Source organism: Scophthalmus maximus, chromosome 13 (assembly GCF_022379125.1).
Source record: "Scophthalmus maximus strain ysfricsl-2021 chromosome 13, ASM2237912v1, whole genome shotgun sequence".
Taxonomy (NCBI): domain Eukaryota; kingdom Metazoa; phylum Chordata; class Actinopteri; order Pleuronectiformes; family Scophthalmidae; genus Scophthalmus; species Scophthalmus maximus.
This window is the reverse complement of record NC_061527.1, coordinates 15387404-15410506: the sequence shown is the minus strand read 5'-3', so window position 1 is coordinate 15410506 and position 23103 is coordinate 15387404. Positions and strand designations below refer to the sequence as shown.

Sequence of the window (23103 nt, the reverse complement as noted above, 5' to 3'; positions counted from 1 at the left end):
GTGGATCCCAAGGACAGAGTGACGGAGGGAACTATAGAATGTAAACATGATAGAAATAAAACAGGAGCAGACAAAACATAGAGGTGAATAAGATGAGGAAGTGTGGGATAAAAAACAAGGACAGGGAGAGGATACAGGGATATTAGAAAAAATTACTGTCCCATTCACCTCAGTCAAGGTCAAAGACAGATCGCCATACTGGTTTTACACTAGTGGTTCATCTGACGTATGTATAACTGTTATTTCTGCTTCTCTCTTCACTCTGTGTGAGACGGGATGAAAAAAAAAAGGAGAAGCTGAACACGATCCCCCGCTTTTATCTTCCATTTCTCTCCCTTAAGGTTTCCCTTCCTCCATGTACAGAAATCCTTGTCCCCTGAAACACTTTGAGCATTTTAAAGTATGTTTAAAAAAAGAAATGTTTTTGAAATGTCACCTATCTCTGTGTCGCCACCCTTTTGAATTATCTGAATCAGTTGGCCGAACACGTGAAACTCGTCGACACAAAGCCGCACGTAAATGAACACTTCATCAAAAGCGATACTCGATCCGACTTGCGAATGTAACAGTGACATGTGCCGTATAGTTCGGACCTCTTTCATTTCCAGAGGATTGTTTGTCAGTGCTGTGCTCCGCGTCTCTGTCTGTTTAATGTATCAGACATGCTGCTGGTTTACAAGCCTCAAGCTTTGTCCCCACATCACTGTGCCGCTGCTGCCGAACTGTCAAAACAAACTAGCACAAAACCACTTTTGTATTGTTTTGACTACTTTCTTTCTTTCTTTTTCAAAACAATTTGATGTCAGTTTAGCATCAGTCATTGTTTGTCTCTGTGTCTCATTCGCTGACAGTGGTGAGACGATACCCGGTGTTTCTGGGCCGACCCCACCGAACGTGGCTGAGACAAGAGCCACTTCACATCCAGAGGATCCTGCAAGTCAATCGAACACTGTACATTGGAGCCAGGTACGACACACGCCGGCACACACACACACACACACACACACACACACACACACACACACACACACACACGCACACGCACACACACACACACTAGCAAACATATTTCCAATTCATTCATGTCCATATGTTAACATGAGCTTTGAGAAATCCGGGACCTGTGTGATATTTTTTGAATGGGTTGCACTAAATCGAGCTCTGTCAGAGTAGTTCAATCGGCCGGATTTTCTGTTAACACTACATTTGTTGCCATGCAACATTAACCACATTGATTGGACATTATTTTAGGGAGTTAGGAGGCTCAGACCTATATTTATTATTTTAAATTTATATATTGGCATAAGAGGCTAACAAATTAATTCATTGGGGCAGGACAAAATCCGGATACAGGTTGGTTGGTTGTCCATCACATGATAAGCAGAACTATGCAGAAAGTAATGGAAATATTAGTAAATATAAATCAAGCACAATGTGTACTGTATATATCCTCAAGGTCACGCAGGCAACGTAACTAGTAGGTGTGAAGGACCTTTAGATATTAAAAAACTGATTTGTTTCATAAACTGACTGTTGGTGAAATGATTTTTGCAAAGACATTTACCAAATTGGAAACAGTGATGACTGCCATTACTACAGAAAACTCGCCAGTGTGTCTGGTACAGTAGCTGCATCTGAAGATATTTGGCCACACAAATGTGTTCCAGTGTGGTCTCCATGTGATGATGGTCCCCACATGTCTGTGAGTCTGTTGAATGTGCTGATCCTGGAGAGACAGTAGCTCTGGTGGTCGGGGGGGGGGGGGCAGACGAGGACGGCCTGCTCAGCAGCCCCAGGTTTACACTGTGAAGCTACATCTGCTGCTCCCCGGAGCCGTCCAGGAGCCGAGCGGAGACAGTCAGAGCTAACAAAAAACATGCACCTCGAGATTTACTGCCCATGTTGTCAAGAAATTAATTTAGCTTGAAACATGTTTAAAAAAAAAAAGAGACACAGTTGGTTTCCACATATGGTGCTGGTTATTTGTTGTAGTGGCAGTCTGCAAGAAGATTGAAGTGGTTTCCAACAAGAGACGCCACTGTGGTCCAGGAAATGACCTCGTGCCTGGCCTCCAGCTGGTCTAGCTTCACTAGCGAGCGTTGGTAGTAAATATTTCAAACTATGTTACGTGCTTCCAGCCATTCTGTCTGTGTAGAGAGGGTCTTTAAGCTCACACGTGCACAAAGCCAGATCATAAAAGTACCCTCCGACTATGGCTACTGTAGTCCATCGGTCTGCTTTAAAATACAACCAGAGCCATGAAGCAGTTAAAAAAAAAAAAAGGTTCATTTCAATTTACAGCTGCAGAAAATGTTACTGAATAACAGAGGTAAACTGATCCGAATGTCTTGGCCAACCGGATGATAATGAAATGCAAGACTTCTGCAGGAGGAGGGCGAGGGGGGTTGATAGCAGCAAGAGACATGGAGAGAAAGAGAGTTTCAAGAGTATACATATATTTTTCTTGTAAGTTGCTCATATTCTTTGCGGCTTCCTGACATTAAAATGATCAGTTTGGATTGGAAAAGACCCGTGTGCAAATGCATGTGTGAGCCAGAGGAGGCTCAGCAGGGAGGCAGAGCTGGAAGATGTTTAATGTATAAAGAAGTACCTGTGGTGGCAGGTATGCCTGCCAAAAGCGGCTACACTAGCGCGTGCCCTGATAAGACGCCTCACTCATCCCCAAAATCCTGTCACCATTAGCATAGTCGCTTCTCAGACTGCAAGCGCTGCTAAATCCCTGCCCAGGCACCTGCTGAGCGCAGCTACCTCTCCCCAGCCTCTTCCCGTCCCTGCTAAATGAAAGTAAACTTATGTATTTGGCTGGTGGCTGGGGGAGTGAAGCACCTTGCTGTGTTAAGCCCCTGACAAGATGAGCAGCTGCGGATTCTTGTGGTCTTCAGCACTCACTCCGATCCAAAGGGCTAATCCACACCAATACAAACCAATGGACAGTGTTTACCAATTGACAAGATGACCAGCGGAATGCAGCCAACTCTTGATTCAATGTTCCAATTTTCATAAAGCCTTGGAGATTTTTGCAATCCGTGCCTGTGTGTGTGTGTGTGTGTGTGTGTGTGTGTGTGTGTGTGTGTGTGTGTGTGTGTGTGTGTGTGTGTGTGTGTGTGTGTGTGTGTGTGTGTGTGTGTGCGTAGCTGGGGGGAAGTTTGCTGACTGACTGCCAGGTTTGGAGGTTGCTCAGTTTATTAGCCCCGCAGACGCTGCCCTCGGAGGTCACTGGAGGTTATGCAGTGGTCACAGACAGGTCAGCTGACTCACGACAGATGAACGGGGAGATGATCAATTGGGGCAAAGATCAGAAGGCTTTGGAGACTAAAGCTGCCAGGCTGCTCAGCTGAAGTGAGGCCGGGAGAGAAAGTTACCGAAAAAAGAACGAATGTACTTGACCGATGATACGGTACAAGATGAGCACATACTATTAAAGTGTAATCTGATCTAATATAATATAATATAATATATCTATTTTTAATGTGTATGTGTGTGTGTATTTTATCAATTTATATATTATTCAAGAAGTAGATGTCTGTGGTGTTTGTAATTTGACTTATTTTTGATCGCCTTAAGATCAAGTTGTTTTTAAGTACCCTAAGTGTCGTGCCTGAAGGAGGTCTCTGACCAAAACATCTTTCTTGGTAAACTTGGTGGTAGTGGCATTGTGCAGTCGTTACCACCAAGTGGCAACCCACCGAGACGGCACCCAATGGTTTGTGACCTGCCATTTTGAAGCCTGGAGTTTAAATCCCATCGCCATCTAGGTTGTTTGAAACCAGAAGTAACCATATCAGGAGGATCGTGGGCTGGGCCTGACTGAGAGCTCGCCCACTGCACGTCCACATACACCTGAGACCTGCACCTATTGGACGGTATTAGCTGTCAATCACGCTGTATCCCGACGCGTAGGGTGCTTTATCGTCTATTTTACTCTAAATGGGACCATCATTTACAAAATGAACATCATTCTGTTTTGAGCTCCTCAGGAAAATGTTAACTGAGGTTATAAATCCAGTGAGAAGTCTTTTTGCAACGATTGGAGTCGCCCACTGCTGGTCATTCAGGAGAATACAGGTTTTAGGCACTTCAGCATTGGCATCACTTCGCGGGCTCAGTGTCTAAGTCAATATTTATATACAGTCTATGTTTACTACTTATTACTTCTCCATTTTCAAATTGTTTCATAGTCAGTTGTCGCAGTGAGTCCGTTGTCAGGAATTTGGTTGCAGGTTCTTAGTCAGGCACATATTTACAGATATAAATGCTTGCATACACAGAGATGCCACGAAACTCTCTCCCTCAGTCAGCAGACATGTCAAGGTAACTCAGTGGTTTGCTCAAATCTTTCCATTTGACTTTCATCCAGCGGAGCAGCTTCTCCTGCTCGCTCCATTTGCAGGCTCTGAAAGGCTCAGTGCTGCTCACAATGAGCCACAATAAGAAGACCACAAGCAGAAGAGTAGGAAGACTGAAATATCTTTGAGGTAAAAAAGAAAAAAAGACAGCTTAAGAGGTCTCGACTTGACCCGAGTCGGCTTTTGTTTGGCCAAAAGGAGAAGGTTCATGAGCTGGTCAAGAAAAAATTTAGGAAATGTTGACAGTTTCCCTCGAGTCTGTGTTGACTTTGTATTGGGCAGGTCAGAAAGGTTCGGAGGCATTTATTAAATAACAGCTTAGGCATGCCGGATTACAAACACGCCCCCCCCCCCCCCCCCCCCACACACACACACAGACACACACACATACACATACGCGCACATACACCACACACACACACACATACACCACACACACACACACACACACACACACACACACACACACACACACACACGGCAAGCCAAGGAGAGCAAGAAATTAGAGATTTGATTTGTGGGATTTGTGAGCTGAGGTGCCTTTGTGAGTTATGAGCCATTGAATTGAGGTGTTTCAAGGCTGCGTTCACATCCTGCAACATCAAGAGTAATGAAATCTTTACACAGTTCATACAGGGTATGTTATCCCTTGAAACCCTGAAACCTAACTTTAAATCACACATTAAATCCACTAACACGCATATATATGAACAAACAAAAGCACACAGGCCACAGGCTGTGCATCAGTCAAACAACCGGAAGCAGGCAAGAAAGAAGATGTAGAGAGAATGAGAAGCAGCAGCATAAATAATTCCCCCCTCCTCTGCCCTATCACAGGCAGCAGTGCTGGCTGCCAGCTAGAAGGTCTGTTGCTATACTCATTATGTTAAGCTGACACAACGCTGAAGCAGCCTGGATGAGATTACGCCTCGCTCTCTGGCCCACTCCAGTGTTTGGAGAACGCTTAAACTCTGACCTGTTAAGCAAGGACGCACCAGGCAAGTGTTTGGTGATTCCGTACTTCTTCGCCGCTCAGCCGTTGTCGTGGTCCGCGAGGCTGATTAAGAGCCGGAATCTTCAAACACACCAACAGGAAGTGGGGATGAATTATTCAGGAGAGGAGTAACCTGATGGCTCTTGGCCTACCTGCAGCCTCATCAAGCAAGCCCACATTCTCACAGCTCTCTCTCTCTAAAAAAGGACAAAACAAAGTAAAACAGATGCAAATACACACTGGCACACTCATGATCATGTGCTATGAATACCCCTCTGTCAAAGACACAACCCTTCGCATGTGTCACATGTGCGAGAGAACATCGAGCACAGATGGGAGGCAGAGCTGGATCAGAGATGGGATCGATACTGCTTCAATAACACAGCTATGGCAGATTTCCAGATTAGTCCATTCAAAGTCTGGACCTTTGCTGCAGATCCATCCAAACGAACACCAAGGCCTCGATCAGTATGCAAACGTCAGCTGTTACCTTCTTAGCCCAGCTCTCGTTCAGTGGGCATTTTCACAGGAACGTCCAAGGTTACTGCAGAATTATCAGCAGAGTAGCAGTACAAGAAAACAGTGTTTGGAATATCATGAATACATGCACGGTGTTATAGGTTTATTACCATGTGTAGGCAGCATGTGGGGGGGTGGGGGGGATATAAACATCAGGATAACAACTTGATTAAATCATCCGTTAATGCAATTTCAGGGCTTTGAATAAGACTGATAAGCCGAATTTGGAGGCCTGGCAGCAAATTCGATGCAGCAAGTCAAGTTTAATGAGCGGAGGCAAAAGGAGAACGGGAAATATGAGACATCATTATGCAGTCAGATTTCATTTCTCATATATATCGGGAGAAATGGAAGACATAATGAAGCTGTTCCCTAATTTCTGCGGGTCTGATCAACTTTAAAGGAATTATTGTTTCTGATATACTCACAATATAGCTGCAGGATTTTACACCAGGTAGAGTAAAACCAAAGCGGTACTATCTCTATTTAGAGTTTGTATTAAGTGTCTGTGCTTGGATTTAATCCAAAAAGAAGATCTGCAGCGACTTGCACTGATGAGAGCTGGTAATAATATTCACGATGCACTTCTGCTAGTAGGGACTTATTCATGGTTTGCTTAGTGCAGTGTCTCGCCTTACCTTACTGACTGCCACTCTCTCTCTCTTTCCAGGGATGACCTTTTCCGTGTGGAGTTGGACAACGCTGCCGGAGAAGAGATGTTCTACAATAAGGTGAGCACCTTCTGGACAAGACACGCGTAGCATTTACATCCTCCAATGTCGCCGATCATTAGGCAGCAAGATGTCACTTTGCACTACGGAGAAGTGCAAATGTAGCTGACCGGCAGTGTGTGTCCGTGTGCTATTTCATGTGCAGAAAAGAACATGGGAGTCCAACAAGAATGACATCAGGATCTGCAGGATGAAGGGCAAGCATGAGGTGAGACGGTGTTTGTTAAAAGTCTGTTCCTCCGCCAGTTTCTCTCAATTTAACAGTTACAGGAAATAATGGTGCAGAATAATAGAATGAAAATTGCCCATTTTTCCCTTTCACATAGTGTACCAGCATCTTTTGCTTTGTTAAAATGAATATGTTAATTATAGCAGCTTTAAAGAGGCTTGTCATAAAAACAGTAGTTTAACAGTAGATGCTGATTTGTTGATTTCGAAGAAACTTGTTTGAGTTTCATATTTCTTTCTTTGCAATCTGCGAAATCTACTATGAGAAATCAGAGTACATGCAAACATCATATAATATAGAAGACACACATGCTCTCTTTCTTACACACACACACAACTTGATCAACTAAATTATGCCACTTGCTTTCTGCTCCGAGCTTTGATTGTCATCTGACTGTCCTGCCTTAAGAGGCTGTTTCTGATGTCATTGTTCCTACTCATGTAAACCATCGCACACACACACACACACACACACACACACACACACACACACACACACACATACACACGTACAACACATGTACAGCCAAACACCCCTAGCTGCTGTCTGCTACACAAGAATAGTGTGTGTGTGTGTGTGTGTGTGTGTGTGTGTGTGTGTGTGTGTGTGTGTGTGTGTTTTGGTGATGGTTGTCGTTGACCAAGGAAACACGGGCTCTGTCCCCTGAAGGCAGAGAAAAAAATGACTTATTTAACACACTGAGAGAACACCTGGCATTAAATCTGTGTGAGACAGTGCCAGACAGAAACACAATGGAGAAAAGACGGACAGAGAGAAAAAAAAGATCTGGTCTGAAAACCTGAAAGGAGGACAGGTGGAAGAGGAGAAGAGAGGAGAGGAGAGGAGAGGAGAGGAGGAGTGTGTGGGTCCCTGTTGGCCAGCCCTGAGGAGAGCTGTGGGGCTGACTGCAATATGAAAGGTCTCCTTGCCCCTAATGACTGTGCTGCCTGGTAAAGCTGTGAGTCACACGGAAATGTGAGGAAGATAAGAACACTGCCAGGTCGTCTCAGTCAGCTCTCTGGGCTGACACATATGAATGGACGTGCTTGTGTATGTGTGTATTCATGCAAACAAAGGCAGCCACACACACACACACACACACACACACGCACGCACACACACAGTCACTACTGTAGAGTACAACCGGTATGGGTTTCTAAGAGCCAATGCAGTCATAATTTAGTCAACATGGTCAGGGTTTTTTTTAAATGTAACCCAAAAACTATTGCTGAACACGTATGAAAAAGTTTGATAATTTGACCTCTATGCCAATTCCAACATTTGAAACGTGTGCGTCCGTACATATGGTGTCACATTAGCAATATAATCCATGGAAATTCAACTTAGAGACCATTTATAGACCAGGTCATGAAGTGAAACTCAAATATTATGATTAAGGAAATCAAAAAAGTGATGGCCATCTGTATTTTTTGCCCAAATTTTACCTTGATGAATCTGAGCTTTTATCATTAAAAATGAAAATTAATTTGATCAACATGTTCAGAGCCTCTACTTTACTTCAATTTGATTATTTGGCCTTAAATAACAAAAATAATGTCAGAACTTTATGGATTTTCTCAAAAGTTAGCTTTGATTTAAGATGTATTATTATTAATATATATTCCCTTTGTACTGGATTGCATCAGATGGCTACAGGTGTAGTTTATCTTTGCCCTTGTTGCCGTGTTTATTAAAATCTGTTTTGATGTCGATCAAGTGTACTGACTGAATATTTAGCAAAGAATAATTGTATTGACACTAATGCATGCATACACACAACATGCAGGTTCTTACATAGACGTAGGTGGGATCACCCACCCTCATCTACATTACACGTGATGAATTTTCATACATATTCATGATGTCAATCATCTTTTTATAAAGGCTCCCTCTTTGTGTGTCTCTCTCCCACACGTACATGAACACAAATAGAAAATCTCGACAAACATTTGTCAGGAAGTCATTTTCTGGGCAGCCTCCCCTGCCCTCGCCCTCTCTCTCCCACTCCTCCCCTCCTTTTCTCCTCCACCTGAAAATGTCCTGTTCTGCTTGGGGGATGGTTGTGTCAGATGTGACGCATTCGCTGCCTCGTAATTGGTTTTGTAATTAAATATTTCTGCTCGGTTGATCACAAAGGACATAGTGCTCTCCCTAATTAGGCTGAAAATTCAATATCCTAATTCTTTTGCCTTTTCTCTTCTCCGGTGTTGACCAGATGATTGTTGATGAATGCCACCGTCAACCTGGCTGAAACTCACTCTGCATATTCTCCGTCATATTTTCCCTTTGTCCTTTGCATTCTGCTGTCTCTTTATCGCTCCCCTATTTGCCATTTTCATTGTCCCTCGCTGTCATCGCCTCCCCTTCTTTCACCCCTTCCCTTTCTCTACCAATGACAGTACAAAAGAGACGTTCCCCAGAGGTGACTCTGTGTACATGCAAACCGAGGCAATTCCAAATTTGCAATTTGGGCATCAATATGAGCACCACTTAGGGGGATTGTTTGATCAATATTCCGTTGAACGTGCTCTCAGGAGAAGCTTTGGGTTTTCAGTCATCCAACTCAAATCCCTTCTCTGGGCTGGACTGTCAGCAGATATGGTTTCATAACCTTTTTTTATTGCTCCCTAATGAATCAATTTGAAATACCACATGTGGAGTTAAAGTTGTGGTCCTTCTTTTAAACATCAAAATATCTAGTTACTCTGCCTTTTCATGCTAGACATGTTGTGATGTCTATTTTTAAATATTAGCTCCAATATTTTTTTGCTGTATATTATAGATTCTGTTTTCTCTAAAGTTCTTCCTATACTCGGGACAAGATTGATTTCAGGTGAATCTTTATTCACCACACTCAACTGAGGTGCAAGAAGGCAAAACACATCAAATACAGAATGAAGCCTCTGCACACAGAGTTTCAATCCAACAATGTAACACAAACACTGAAATGTTTGTGCAGCATTTTCTTCACTTTCATTATTTACACTATTTTTGTTTTCCCAGTGGCCACCAGTTTGTGTTGTCATTGTACTATGAACAAAAATGTTTGACCTGGCAAACTACAACTGGAACAACATTTTCCATATGAAATTTTAAAAGCAGGTTTTGTCACACATTCCTTATGAATGTATTTATGTAACGCTTTTCTAGTCTTATTGTTTTATTACTCAAAGTGCTTTACAGTACTAATCACACACACACACACACACACACACACAGACACACACAGACACACATACACACATTCTATAGTACAGCGCTTCAATCACACATCATTCATAGCCATCAGGGGCTATAATGTATTGTATTGTTAAATGTATTGTCCAAGAATAGATCTGCATGCCGACTGAATGAACCGGGGAATCGAACTTTCGACCTTACGGTTAGCGGACGATTCCCTTCTACCCTCTAAACCACAGCCGCCCACTAGAGAAGGTTTTTCTGACTAAGAGATGACGAAAACATGTTCTGAACACAGTTTGGTATAATATGACCACGTGCCACGGTTTTTTTCAGCAGGTTCTCAGACAGAGCTGTCCAGGGGGGACTCAGGTTGTGTTGTGGTCAAGGATTAAATGGCGGGGTGCATGTGTTTGTGTGCAGGTGTGTGTGTGCAGGTGTGTGTGTGTGTGTGTGTGTGTGTGTGTCTACGATCTGTAGCTCCACCGCTGAGAATGCCACATGGCCTTAAAAAACGCTTCTTGTTTTTCAATCTCTCTTTCTTTCTGTCTGTCTCTGTCTCTCTCTCTCTCTTTCTTTTTTCTTCCTTCTTCCTAACTCTATTATCTCAATTTCTCTCCCTCTCTCACTCCCTCTGGTGTCTGATGTTTGTTTGGGGCCTGTGGTGTGTTCAGTCAGAATTACCATCAAACAGAGAAGAAGGGCTCGCAGAGGGATGCGGATTAGCTTTAACATGCTGAGTAAGACCGTAGCGCTCAGAACAGCACATTGCTGCTAATTTGGTACCACTGTTAATTTATCCTCCGCCCACATGCACATAAACACACACACACACACACACACTCGCTTCCCGCCATAGAGAGTCACTCAGGGATCATCTGGGAATTTTCTGGAAATGACAGGCCTGTTGTTAATGAGTGGAGAAGAGGGCTCGCCAAAATCTTTGTGTATGTTTTTGTGCGAGTGTGTATTGTACAGTATATGTGTGTGTGTGTGTGTGTGTGTGTGTGTGTGTGTGTGTGTGTGTGCTTGAGTATGTGTGGGAGGGTTCTGGCTCAATGGTGGCTCTTGGCAGAGCAACGCTCTCTTCTCCCTGGTCGCTAACATCAGGGGACCAGCCAGGCGTGTAATGGAAACTGGAGATTTAGAGGAGCAGCCTGCTAAATATGACCCCCTGATGTCCTTCTTTAGATGGCTCCTACTGTACGAACATTACAAAGCAGGTCATCATAATAACTTATTATATTTTATCTAGAGGGATGAAAAAATGCTTTTTGTTGATCCTAAAGCAGGGAAACAAGCAGAAGACATTGCAACATATGAACCTATTTTGTTGTTCTTGGTTGGTCAAAGAACAGGAATGTTGATTGTAGCCGAAGGTAAAACATCGTCTTCATTAAGTTTTAGGGGGGGAAAAGCCTCCTCATTAAAACAAACACCGAGCCCCGTGGTTAGGCCAAGTGAAATCAACTCAGTGTAAAGGTTGAGTTACGGACAATAGAAAGCAGATGCAGAAGTTGGAGCCTCTTCAGTTTTAATCGTGTCTGACTGTTACAGGTTGTTTGGAGCAGACGTGTTGTAGCAACAGAGAACATGTTGTCAATCCTCTGACTGTGTTCGTGTGTGTGTGTGTGTGTGTGTGTGTGTGTGTGTGTGTGTGTGTGTGTGTGTGTGTGTGTGTGTGTGTGTGTGTGTGTGGTCACTTGCATTCACATGTTTACGAATGCTTTTAGATATGTGATGTTATTTTTCTGTCTCTAAGGAAAAGGGTCTGTGCTAACAGGTACAAAACCAAGAAATGCACTTGCTCGGTCAACATCTTGAGTAAAATTAGTCTGGCTATCATCTGCCCCAAGAGCAAGAAACTGATTAGAAACTGCAAACTGCATCGTATCACACACTTTCACGTATGCTAACTTGCTCACAGACACACATATAAATGCTCGGGCACCATCCCTCCCCATCTTTTCGCGCTCTGTCTCTCCATCTTCTTTAAATGTCCCCATCCAGTCACAATTGAGTCCACATTTGCGCTGAGCGCGTTCTCCTGTGTAACTCATCTTTGCTGCAGATTCATTTTTCAGAGGCCAGGCAACTCTGCCACTGTCAGTAAGAGGAGTATGAGGAGGTGGAGGAGGAGGAGGAGGAGGGCTGCAGTCGTCTGGGTCTCGGAGAGGCTTGCCAGCCCGCACAGGTGGCGTTTTGTCTGGACTCGGCCCAGGGAGTCAGTGAGCAGAGAGAGGGGAGAAGGGGGAGGCGTCGGGACATACAGCATTTGGATTTACATATCATTTTTTTTAGTTCAGTGATTCACTTTTTTATACTTCATAATTGGCTTGTTCTTTTTAATGTGGAAACCACAGTAAAAACCATAATCCTGCTGGCTGAATCTGGCTTTAATAAAGAAAGACCCAAACCTGGAAGCGCTAATTTGCTTCGTGGAACTAACAAATGAGGGTTAATGAAATGCATGTACAGTACGCAGAATTAATTTTGACGATGTCTGTAAAGTGCAAATGGAAATCAGAGCTCAATAGCTGAAATGCTACAAAGGCTCCACTTCTTGTTTTATCATGTCGTCATGAAGTGTTTCATTTTATGTGGACAAGCTCTGCCAACAGCCAACATTTGTGCAGTGGTTTGGCTCTTGGATGTATTTACTCCCCTCTCCGAGATGCTGGCAGTGGGACAGGGTTGTTATTAAGAGTGCTTCATCTGGCTTTGTGATTACAGCTCTGACCAAGCTGACAGACTGCAACCCCACCGACAAACAGCATGCAAATGACTCTCACACATGATCATGCATCTGTGCTGCGATGCAGAGAAACACTCACACACACACAAACACACACTCACACACACACACACACACACACACACACACACACACACAGACGTACGCACCACCAGGCACTCGTGAACACAGGCTGTAATGTGGAGGAGTGACACGTATACATATACTGTACTGTGACTGTCCCTCCTACACATAACTGTAACTCCTCAATTTGTCACACAGTGCTGTGCCATTAGAAATGTACACTTTGCACTTGACGCACCCCCTGTATCTAACGCGAAACACACAAAAACACTTCCTTCTCTCCTGTTTTTCGCTGTTGAAAGACGAGAACCCTGCAGGGATTGAAGTGGGAAGTCGGAGGGGTAGAGGGGTGTGGGGTGGAGCATCTGGAATAACATTCACCCGTCTCTCATATCACTGCTTTACCTCTGATCTCTTCCACATACACACATACATAGTCGTTCAACATACCCAACTATCACTACAACCACAGCCCTACTTCTCTTTCCGATGATATCAGTGGCTAGTAGTGTGTGTGTGTGTGTGTGTGTGTGTGTGTGTGTGTGTGTGTGTGTGTGTGTGTGTGTGTGTGTGTGTGTGTGTGTGTGTGTGTGTGTGTGTGTGTGTGTGTGTGTGTGTGTGAGTGAGCGTGTGTGAGTGATTGAGTGAGTGAGTGTGTGTGTGTGTGTGGGGGGGGGGCACCATCTCCCAGTCAGGATGGTGCCATCCTGACTGGGAGACTAGTTTGGGGAGGGGGTTGCTTTGCTGCCTGCTGTCCACCAGTGATCTACTGTACATCACCACTCACTCTACATACACACACACACACACAGGCGGTGGCCTCTGCCCTGCAAAAACAAACTGCTGTCAGCACCTTTTAGCTTTTAAAGTCAAAGGTCACGACTGGAATTTAAGTTTAATTCTGCTAGAAAACATAGAAAAGAAAGAAACAAACAAACAAACCAAAAAACATCACAACTCCCTTTGTCAGCCATACTGTAAATACCTTTATTTATTTCTTCTGACCACTCTGTTATTATTTCCTGCTTGTGAAACACTGAATAGCTCTGCCTCCTCGGGCTGTAGACACCTAAAAATCAAACAATATCAATCAATAATTCTAATCTTTCCTTTGCTCACTTCCATCTCTATCTTAATCAGATAAACTTAGATATCAGTAAAAAAAGTTGGTCCATGCTGCAGGTCAGCGAGCCCCATGCATGGGGTTCTTTTACCCCCAGGGGCAACTCCAAGGCGGTGAGCAGACAGATTATGAGCAGTAATGGATCCAGTGCTGTAAGTGCAGAACTGTGTGATCATTACAGCGACTTCAAGTGAACACCAGAGTTACACATGTTCAATAATTTCTATAAACGCACTGATGGCAGGAGTCATTTTTCTCTGTTTAACGCAAACCACCCTCCATCACTCTCCGGCACTGTGGCATGAAAGCAGCCGTTGAGTCGCGCGGCGCTCACACAACGTCTCATTTCAAAGAATGAAACTGTGCCTGTGGTTTATTCAGTCATTAGACGGGCATCATGGAGTTTGACACCTCACGGTGGAAAAATTAGTCTTAAATCTGCTGCTTGTTTTGAAATCCTGAGTCTGGTATGGATTACCATCTGTCAATCAACAGCATGTTGTGTGTGTGCGTGTGTGTGTGTGTGTGTGTGTGTGTGTGTGTGTGTGCGCGTGTGTGTGTGTGTGTGCGTGTGTGTGTGTGTGCGTGTGTGTGTGTGTGTGCGCGTGTGTGTGTGGGTGTGTGTGTGTGCGTGTGTGTGTGGGCGTGTGTACGAGAGTAGACACTCAAAGTCTCTGCGGGCTGCGTTTAGACTGTAACGATCTGATTGACAGCGTTAATGGTGTGATAATTCTACACATCAGGCAACTGAAAAGCTTCATTTCACAGCACAGGCTGGATAATCAGTCTCTGAAAAATAAACCCAGTTCTTCCTCCGTTCACTCCATCATTTTCCCTGTGTCTTCTCTCTCTCGGTTTCACCCCTCCTGCATACTAAGCTTCCCCTTTTCTTTATTCCATGTCTTCCCTGCAGGATGAATGCCGTAACTTCATGAAGGTGCTGCTCAGCAGACAAGGAGGCCTGTTTGTGTGCGGGACCAACGCCTTCAACCCGCTCTGTGCCAACTACACAGTAAGTAAAGACTAGTCATGCTCACATTGTTACAGCTACTGTACACCTGTCCCCGACCTGCAACCGGCCCAACCGTGCATTTGTTCTTACAACTGGTGTGATGTCTTTGATTAATGGTGTGTTTCCCGCAAGGAGCCCTCGCTTCCCTAATGCTATTATTGTCCAGGTGAAAATTTACAGCTTGATCAAAGCAGCTCGTTTGAGGCGGTGTTGACTTTCTCTTCGGGAGTTATTTATCCGAGTTGTCTGGCAGCCAAACTGCCTTGTTTTGCCGAGATACAACAGTTGCTGTTTCTCAGTGGTTAAACTTTGCGGTCTGCCGAGCTTGTTATCATTGAGAGTCAGAGAGGCTGGGTAACCAGGACGAACACAAAGAGGGGAGAAGAGGAAGAGGAGGGTATATCGGAGACTAAGGGTGGTGGAGACGTGACTTGTTTGCCTGCTTTGTTCTCATTTGCTGGTGGTTAAGAGAGAGCGGCTATTCCGCAGTTGCAGGCGGTTATTCATTAGAGACACCAGGGTTCACGCTCGGCAAGTGCGAGTGTCGTCTGACTTGACCGAGGCAATCGAGAGTGTTTCTCTGAACATTTCCTGTCCGATATCCATTCATCAGGCTCTGGAGGTGTGCATCCATTCAACAGCAACTCCACCACTCCCTTCCCAACCAATACCTGTCTCGCCCAACTACTGTAACAATTTCAAAATTTGCGGAAGAAGAACTACTCATAAATATTAATCATCGCCTCAGCTGATTTCACGTCATTCTGCAGGAATATTAAATCAGCTGGGGGGGGGGGGGGGGGGGGGGGGGGGGGGGGGGGGCACAGTGAGAGAGGGGAGAACAAATCCTTTCCCCATCAGAGACTTTTTTTCAGATAAGTGTTATTTTCAGTCTCTCACATTTCAAATGCAGTGCAACAATGAAATGCTGAGATGTACCTGGCCCATTATCTGTCAGCCAGTAATGACAATTCTACAACAGCGTATAACACGTCGTCTGCCTCTGATGGCTGCCTTTGTCTCCGGGGGACTGGTTAGTGATGCTAGCTACCGTTTCATTTTTAGCAAGTGTTTTTAATGAAATGATACCTATAAATTTCATTTTCAGCCGTTGATGAGAATTACACCGTGCTGCGGAAATAGTTTGCTGGAGGCTTTTTTGTGTTTGTGTACGTGTTTGTGACAGAGAGAGAGAGAGAAGGAGATGCAGAAATTTCACTCTAAATGTGTAAATCTTCAGCCTGACTTTATGTGGGTGTATGGACCCCTAAGTGTCTATACGTGTGTGTGTGTGTGTGTTTATGTGGCGCGTGTGTGTGTTTATCTGTTTTACTTATGTATGAGAACGTGTATCTTGTTGTTGTTGTTGCTGCTGTTCCTAATTGCCACCAGTGAATCATTAGTTTGCTTGCACTTACGGTAACACTCCCTAATTGCCATTCTCTTGTGCCTTGTTTTCATGATGCTACCGCAGAAGCATCCATATTGTTCGGAGACTGTTGACTGATGTGTGCATATGCATGTGTGTGTCCCTGTGCGTGCGGCGTTACAGGGAGACACTCTGGAGATGGTAGGAGACACGGTCAGCGGGATGGCGAGATGCCCTTATGACCCCAAACATGCCAACGTGGCCCTGTTTGCAGGTAATACACACACACACACACACACACACACATACACACACCTTGTTTTAGTCTCACCTACGCTTGGATCACACGGCGCTCTGACGCCGTATGTGCTGTCACACACTTAGTTTTGATGGTGACAGCAATGATACAAATCATCGAAAAAACGTCATTCCTCCTCCACATTTTGATGCATTGATACACAAACATAAGCTCGGCAAAATGCACCATTGTCATTTCTCAGTGTTATTCATTTCCTTTGTTTACTTCATCAGATTCAAAGACTTCGCTATAATCTAAACAGTGTTCTGTGACTGAAACTGTAGTGAGCCATTACTGTTCTGCCATCAGCACATGATCCCATATTAGCAAGAAGTTGTTTTTTTTGCAGGAGTACTGCAGAGTTCCAATTATGTTCCTACAATTACATTGTTGACTGGTCAATCATGTCATGTTTATGATGCAGGACTTTCAGAGTACCAGTACAATAACTCCAGTTTTATTATTTGTGGTTATGCTGTTGCGTTGGCAGGCTGTCCAGCTCATTAATGTGTGTGTGTGTGTGTGTGTGTGCGCGTGTGCGTGTGGTTATTTTTTTGTGTCAGAGGGGAATCTTTTTACAGCCACAGTGACTGACTTTCTGGCCATTGATGCGGTGATCTATCGTAGCCTTGGGGACAGTCCCGCTTTGCGCACCATCAAGCATGACTCCAAGTGGTTCAGAGGTAAGTGTGTGTGCGTGCGTGTGCGTGGGTATGTGTGCGCAGGTATGTGTGTGTGCACTGTCGTTCTTTAATTGCGAAGGCCAATTTAGGGGTAAAAAGCATCGTTGTGGGGACATTTTGGATGGTCCTCACAACTTTAAAGGGCTGTTTGAGGGTTAAGACTTGGTATTAGGTTAGAATTAGGTTTAGATTAGAGTCAGGGTAAAGGTTGGGGCGAGGCATTTAGTCGTGATGGTTAAGCTCACGTTAAAGGGCTAGGGAATGCATTATGTCTATGAGTGTCCTCACAACTATGAAAAGATCAGTGCGTGCCTGTGTCTGTGGGTGTGTGTGTGTGTGTGCCTTTGTATGCTTGTCAAGGTGTTTGTGTTTTATCAAGTGTTGGTCCATTAGTGTGATTTTCTCAAGTGCACCTTCTCGTCAGCATTGTGTCTGTTGTTGACGTTGTCATCAGAGTCTGATGGGTTGAGTGTGTGTCCACTACACGTACTGTAGCAGCGTACAGGATCGATATGTGTCAGAAGCAGAGGGCTGAGTCAGCAGGGCTGACAACTCTGTGTTCGGGTCAGCGGACACAAAGCTGTCAAACTTTCTGCTCCGTGACAGAGTTTGGACCATCAACGTCAGGGTCGGTCTGCAGTCAGACCTAACGATGACAACTGGACAGTCACAAATACACAATATCAGGAACACAGGTTGTAGCCTGTGCATCCGCACCAAAATGCAAAGCGTGAAACTCATTTCCCAGAAACATCAGGGAGTCATAATGCGCTTATTGTTTGGTGTGAAATCCCCTTTCACCATGTAATGAAATTAAGCATGGCCTCTGCCTCTTCCTCTCTGCCCTCACGTTACCTCAGTGTCATGGGAGTGAATGGTGGATGATGCATTCACAAGTGGGGACGCTGTTTGCTAAAAATGCCTTCCCATGATCCATCTACGTTGTATTTCTTTACCCTCCACACACCTCTCCTTCCCCTTTCATCTCCTCTCTCTCTCACTACTTCTCTCTCTCTTAAAATATAGAGCCATATTTTGTCAGTGCTGTTGAGTGGGGACCTCACATCTACTTCTTCTTCAGAGAGATAGCCATGGAGTTCAATTACTTGGAGAAGGTATGGAAGTCATCCACATTCCCCCCCCCGAGAACTTTCAGTATTCGCATAAAGGAACTGCCGGTATTTTCAATACAAGGACTGTAGAGGCATGTGTGAAAATGCACCATTAAAGGATATTCTGGTCAAATAATTCTCTGCTGCTATCATCAAACTCTTTTCCCACAGCTACACTGACCTTTCATCCTGAAATTTGATTGTCTGCATATCTAATTCAACAAACCAGGTTGAGCAAACAAGTCTTGTCTGTATTAACCTAAGAGAAGCCTCTTTTTTTTCAACAGAGGCTCTATTTATTTTCTGCGCCAACCAGAGATGGATATACATGTTTATGAAAAAAATTTCAACATCAGCAAACCCATTGCTCTAACAAATTCGGAATTCACATTTCCGGGGGAGAAGTGCTTGCACAAGGTTCCTGGCTTTGGCATGTTTACAGAAAGCAGAGTAAATTGATACTTCAACAGCATCACTATTGTGTGGATGGTTGTGTTCAAAGAAACAATTTTGAGACGCACCGACATTTTCATGAATAATTGATAAAACATTTACCATTATAAAACAATGATCTGTCAAAACAGAGTTTTCACATTGCAGATATCATGCAAATAACCCTTCAGAGATCAACCTAGAGTTGAAAATAGCTTTTAGATATAGCGTTTTGAAGATGAAAGCCAGAGATCTGGGAAATGTTTCCTCAGCCCCCGCTTCTTATTACCGGAGATATAAACTCACCGGCCACTTTATTAGGTACCCCTGTTCAATTGCTTGTTAACAAATAGCTTATCAGCCAATCACATTGCTGCAATTCAATGCATTTAGGCATGTAAAGGTGGTCAAGACAACTTGCTGAGGTTCAAACCGAGCATCAGAACGGGGAAGAAAGGGGATTTAAGTGACTTTGAACGTGGTATGGTTGTTGGTGCCAGACGGGCTGGTCTGAGGATTTCAGAAACTGTTGATCTACTGGGATTTTCACGTACAACCATCTCTAGGGTTTACAGAGAATGGTCCGAAAAAGAGAAAATATCCAGTGAGCGGCAGTTGTGTGGACGAAAATGCCTTATTGAAAGTATGCCACGAAGAATTAAGGCAGTACTGAGGGCAAAAGGGGGTCCAACCTTTTACTAGCAAAGTGTACCTAATAAAGTGGCCGGTGAGTGTATGTGAGCTGCAGCATGGCGATGCCTGTCAATATATTACAAATGTATTTTAAACGCTCATTTTCTGTGCCTGCGTCCACTCCTTGGTGTACGACTTCTCTCAGGTGGTGGTGTCACGTGTGGGTCGGGTGTGTAAACGGGACCACGGCGGGTCTCAGCGTGTCCTGGAGAAGCAGTGGACATCGTTCCTGAAGGCCCGCCTGAACTGCTCCGTCCCCGGTGATTCCCACTTCTACTTTAACCTGCTCCACTCCACCAGTCCCGTCATCAGGATGCACGGCAGGGACATCCTCCTGGGGGTCTTCTCCACGCCAGCGAACAGGTACAACACAGACATGCAAACATAAATCTGAAAACTAAATACTAAACACACAAATAGGACTTTATCTCTCAAACATGTGCACACAGTGATAGACACATAAAACACTTCACATTTCATGAACATTACATTAACACAGCAGTCCGGTCGTCTTTGCTCACTTGCACAAAGTTGGTGTTCAGGTGCTCCAGCTGTCACAATAGATATTGGTCTTATATTCATATTTTTCTTGATTTCAGGTTGATGTTTTATTTTATTTTCTTACTACTCCAGAATTTTTGCACTTACCCCCTCAAGCAACTGTGGATCCTAATTTGGATTCACTGATTTAGATCAATACTCAACACTTTGTTTGTGTGTAAATATATGTGTACATACGTGCGTGAATGTGATGGCTGGATTGGAGAGATTTCAAAGCCTGTCCTTTCTCAGAGAGAAGAGCGGAATAACAGTAATACACATAGAGAAGCATCTTGACATACTTCCCATGGATAGACACCCACGGTGTAACTGCACTCACATGGCTCACCTTGAAAAATTTAGTGGACCACCGTAGTTTGTTCCTTCACCTGCGAAGTCGAAAAAGAGCAAGGGGCCTCCTGCAGGACAAGCAAAGCTCCAGAGAAATGAAAAAGGCTGTGTGGACGTGCAGAGGTCAAGATTGCGGGGTACAGAGTAATTGAAGACACATGGGATGCTTTCATTGAGGACAAAGGGGTGATTTGCTGAGAGACAAGATTAAATTGAAAAAAGGTGAGAGGAAAGGAGAGGAAGGATGCTTCCTGGTAAATGGAGGATTATTGGAGACTGGGGGGTATTTGTAGAGCCAAACACAACACAAATGGCAAACCAGAGAATTTGAACACGAGAGAAAAGAAGAGAATGTAAAAAAAGAAAGTTTACATGAGCTACGTATACTTCTGATCCTATATATGTATATATGTGTGAGTAAATGTAGTGAGGGATAATTCCCCTTGAATCAAATAAACAAGATTCCCATGTCTCTTAAACAGTACAGTTAGTGCAATCTGCTTTTCCTGCTGTGTTTGATGATACCGACATAGAAAACCTTCAAAAGAAACATACAATCTTAATACTGAATATAGTGTGTATTTAAGTTGGCCATTCCAGAGTGTGTATTTGAAGGAACATCCCACCATGTATCCTCCAAGCTGCGCATATAGATGAACAGATATAGATACTTTAAACTAAAGTATTGTTACATCATATTGAAGTCTAAGTGGCTCAAATCATAGAAAAGAACTCAGTATACTTTTCTGTGATAGCCCACTCATCTTACGCTCCCCTAATGGCCCTGTTTCTACTGAGTGTGTCTGCTAGTGCAAAGCACATTATAGCAGACTCATAGCTATTTGACTCTGGTCTAGATCAATGCAGTCTCTCACCTTAATTGCAGCCAGCAATAACTATCACCTGTCAGTTGTTCCTGTATTATACCACCTCTATGTCTGAAGGATGATTAAAGGATAGAAATAAAGCTCTTCACCAGTAGCAGGACAGTGTCTCAAAGCACTGGGTCTGTACGACCTCCCAATAAGAGACAGTAGAGAAACAGGAGGAGAAAAAAGGATAGAAGACACAGGAGAGGATAAAGAAGGAGGCGGCGGACAGGAGGGGGAGAGACAGACGAGAGACTCAAGGACGAGGAAGTCAATAATGGACAACATGTGCATCCCTCGCTCTGTGAGATCTAAAACTGTTTCATCAGCTGCATCTTATCTGTGTGTTTGGAAAGACTATGCAGCGAGAAGGGGCCACTGCCTGCAGAGACGGACGGATGACACACACACACACACACGCTCCCACTTTCATATACAAACACACATACAATGGTTCCCGATGTTGCAGCATTTACACCATGCCACAAAGGAGAACCAGCTGAACACACACACACACACACACACACACACACACACACCTGCTACTGGGTCCTGTTTGGAATGACTTCCAGCCAAGACAGACAGAAAGGGAGGTTGAGATGGGTGGATAAGGAGATGTGTGATGGAGGGAAATTAACACAAAGAGAATGACAGAATGTGTGAGGTGAGCTGAAAAACTCCCACTGGACCCATGTGGCCCACTGTGCCACACCGGCTAAGCGCTTGCCAGACAAATTGCTTTGGCTGGCAGCATGCAATGAAAACAGCATGAAACAGGACCTGTGAGTGGAGGAATATCTATTTTCTTTCCTTCCATTTGCCCCTGTGCAGCAAGTATGGGACTGACGTGTGAGAATGAAGGTGTTACCGATAATCCCCTTCTGTGGGGTAGAGCTTTCTGAAGTTACTCATCTCCCCCTGTGTCTCACATACTCCAGGGATCATTTTACAGCCGCATACCAGCTCTTAACTGTTCTGGAGTTGCATCTGGAGATCCTTCATTCTCTGCTTGCAGGGTACGTAATCGCCCCCCGGTTGCCAGGTTCTTTGCGCATCCTCGTCTAAAGCCCTGGGCCCTTCCTCCCGGAGAGGAATGAAAGAACAGCTTGGATTTCCTACCGAGCACCTCACGGAATCACACTCCTGATGCTCAAGAGGTCAAGGAGGCACAGAGAGTAACATTATAAGACCACTGCAGTGAAGAAAAAATAAGTATTTTCTTCTTTGTTTAGATACTGAAATAAGTTGGTGTATGTCGAAAGAACAGCAAAATGACGTCAAATGGAAATCTTCCCCTCATCCCGCTGCACTGGCCTGGTAGTAAGGCTACTGTCATGGCTGAAAACATCTATTCCTGCTGGAATAGACCGACGTAGGCTGATTAGGCTTAATGGAGTCGTGCAGGAATGCGAGGGAAACATCCCATGCAAAGTAAAGTAAATCTAGTGCATCCAGATAGTGGGAGGCTATGTTTGTTTTTTGACTGTGAAGAATCTCATGTGACAGGGTCAGACTGAATGTCTCTCTGGGAAAACACAACAGAGGAGCACAAGGAGCAGGAGGAGAACAGGCTACTGTGCCAGGAAAAGAGTGGCACAGGGTAGGAATTACAGATGTACAAGCTATTCCCACTGGGCCCGGAAGTAGAGAAGGCAAAAATATACTCAGTAATGTAGCTGCCTGGGCATCATTAAAATGAAAGGAATACCACCTGAAGCTGGCAACAGAGTCGCATGACCCCACAAGGAAACACAGAGTTGTTACAGAAGTTTAATAAAGTTCA

At 44.3% G+C, this 23103-nt stretch overlaps 1 protein-coding gene across 1 annotated transcript in view; it reads left to right on the top strand.

Moving 5' to 3' along the window:
- The window catches only part of sema6bb (sema domain, transmembrane domain (TM), and cytoplasmic domain, (semaphorin) 6Bb), a 111336-nt gene that overhangs the window by 51875 nt on the left and 36358 nt on the right, over positions 1 to 23103 (top strand). The window contains exons 3-10 of the mRNA XM_035648167.2: positions 852 to 966; positions 6551 to 6611; positions 6757 to 6819; positions 14875 to 14973; positions 16526 to 16616; positions 17204 to 17323; positions 18350 to 18438; positions 19706 to 19923. Coding sequence (XP_035504060.1) covers positions 852 to 966; positions 6551 to 6611; positions 6757 to 6819; positions 14875 to 14973; positions 16526 to 16616; positions 17204 to 17323; positions 18350 to 18438; positions 19706 to 19923 — 856 coding nt within the window. The remainder of the gene's footprint in view (positions 1 to 851; positions 967 to 6550; positions 6612 to 6756; positions 6820 to 14874; positions 14974 to 16525; positions 16617 to 17203; positions 17324 to 18349; positions 18439 to 19705; positions 19924 to 23103) is intronic.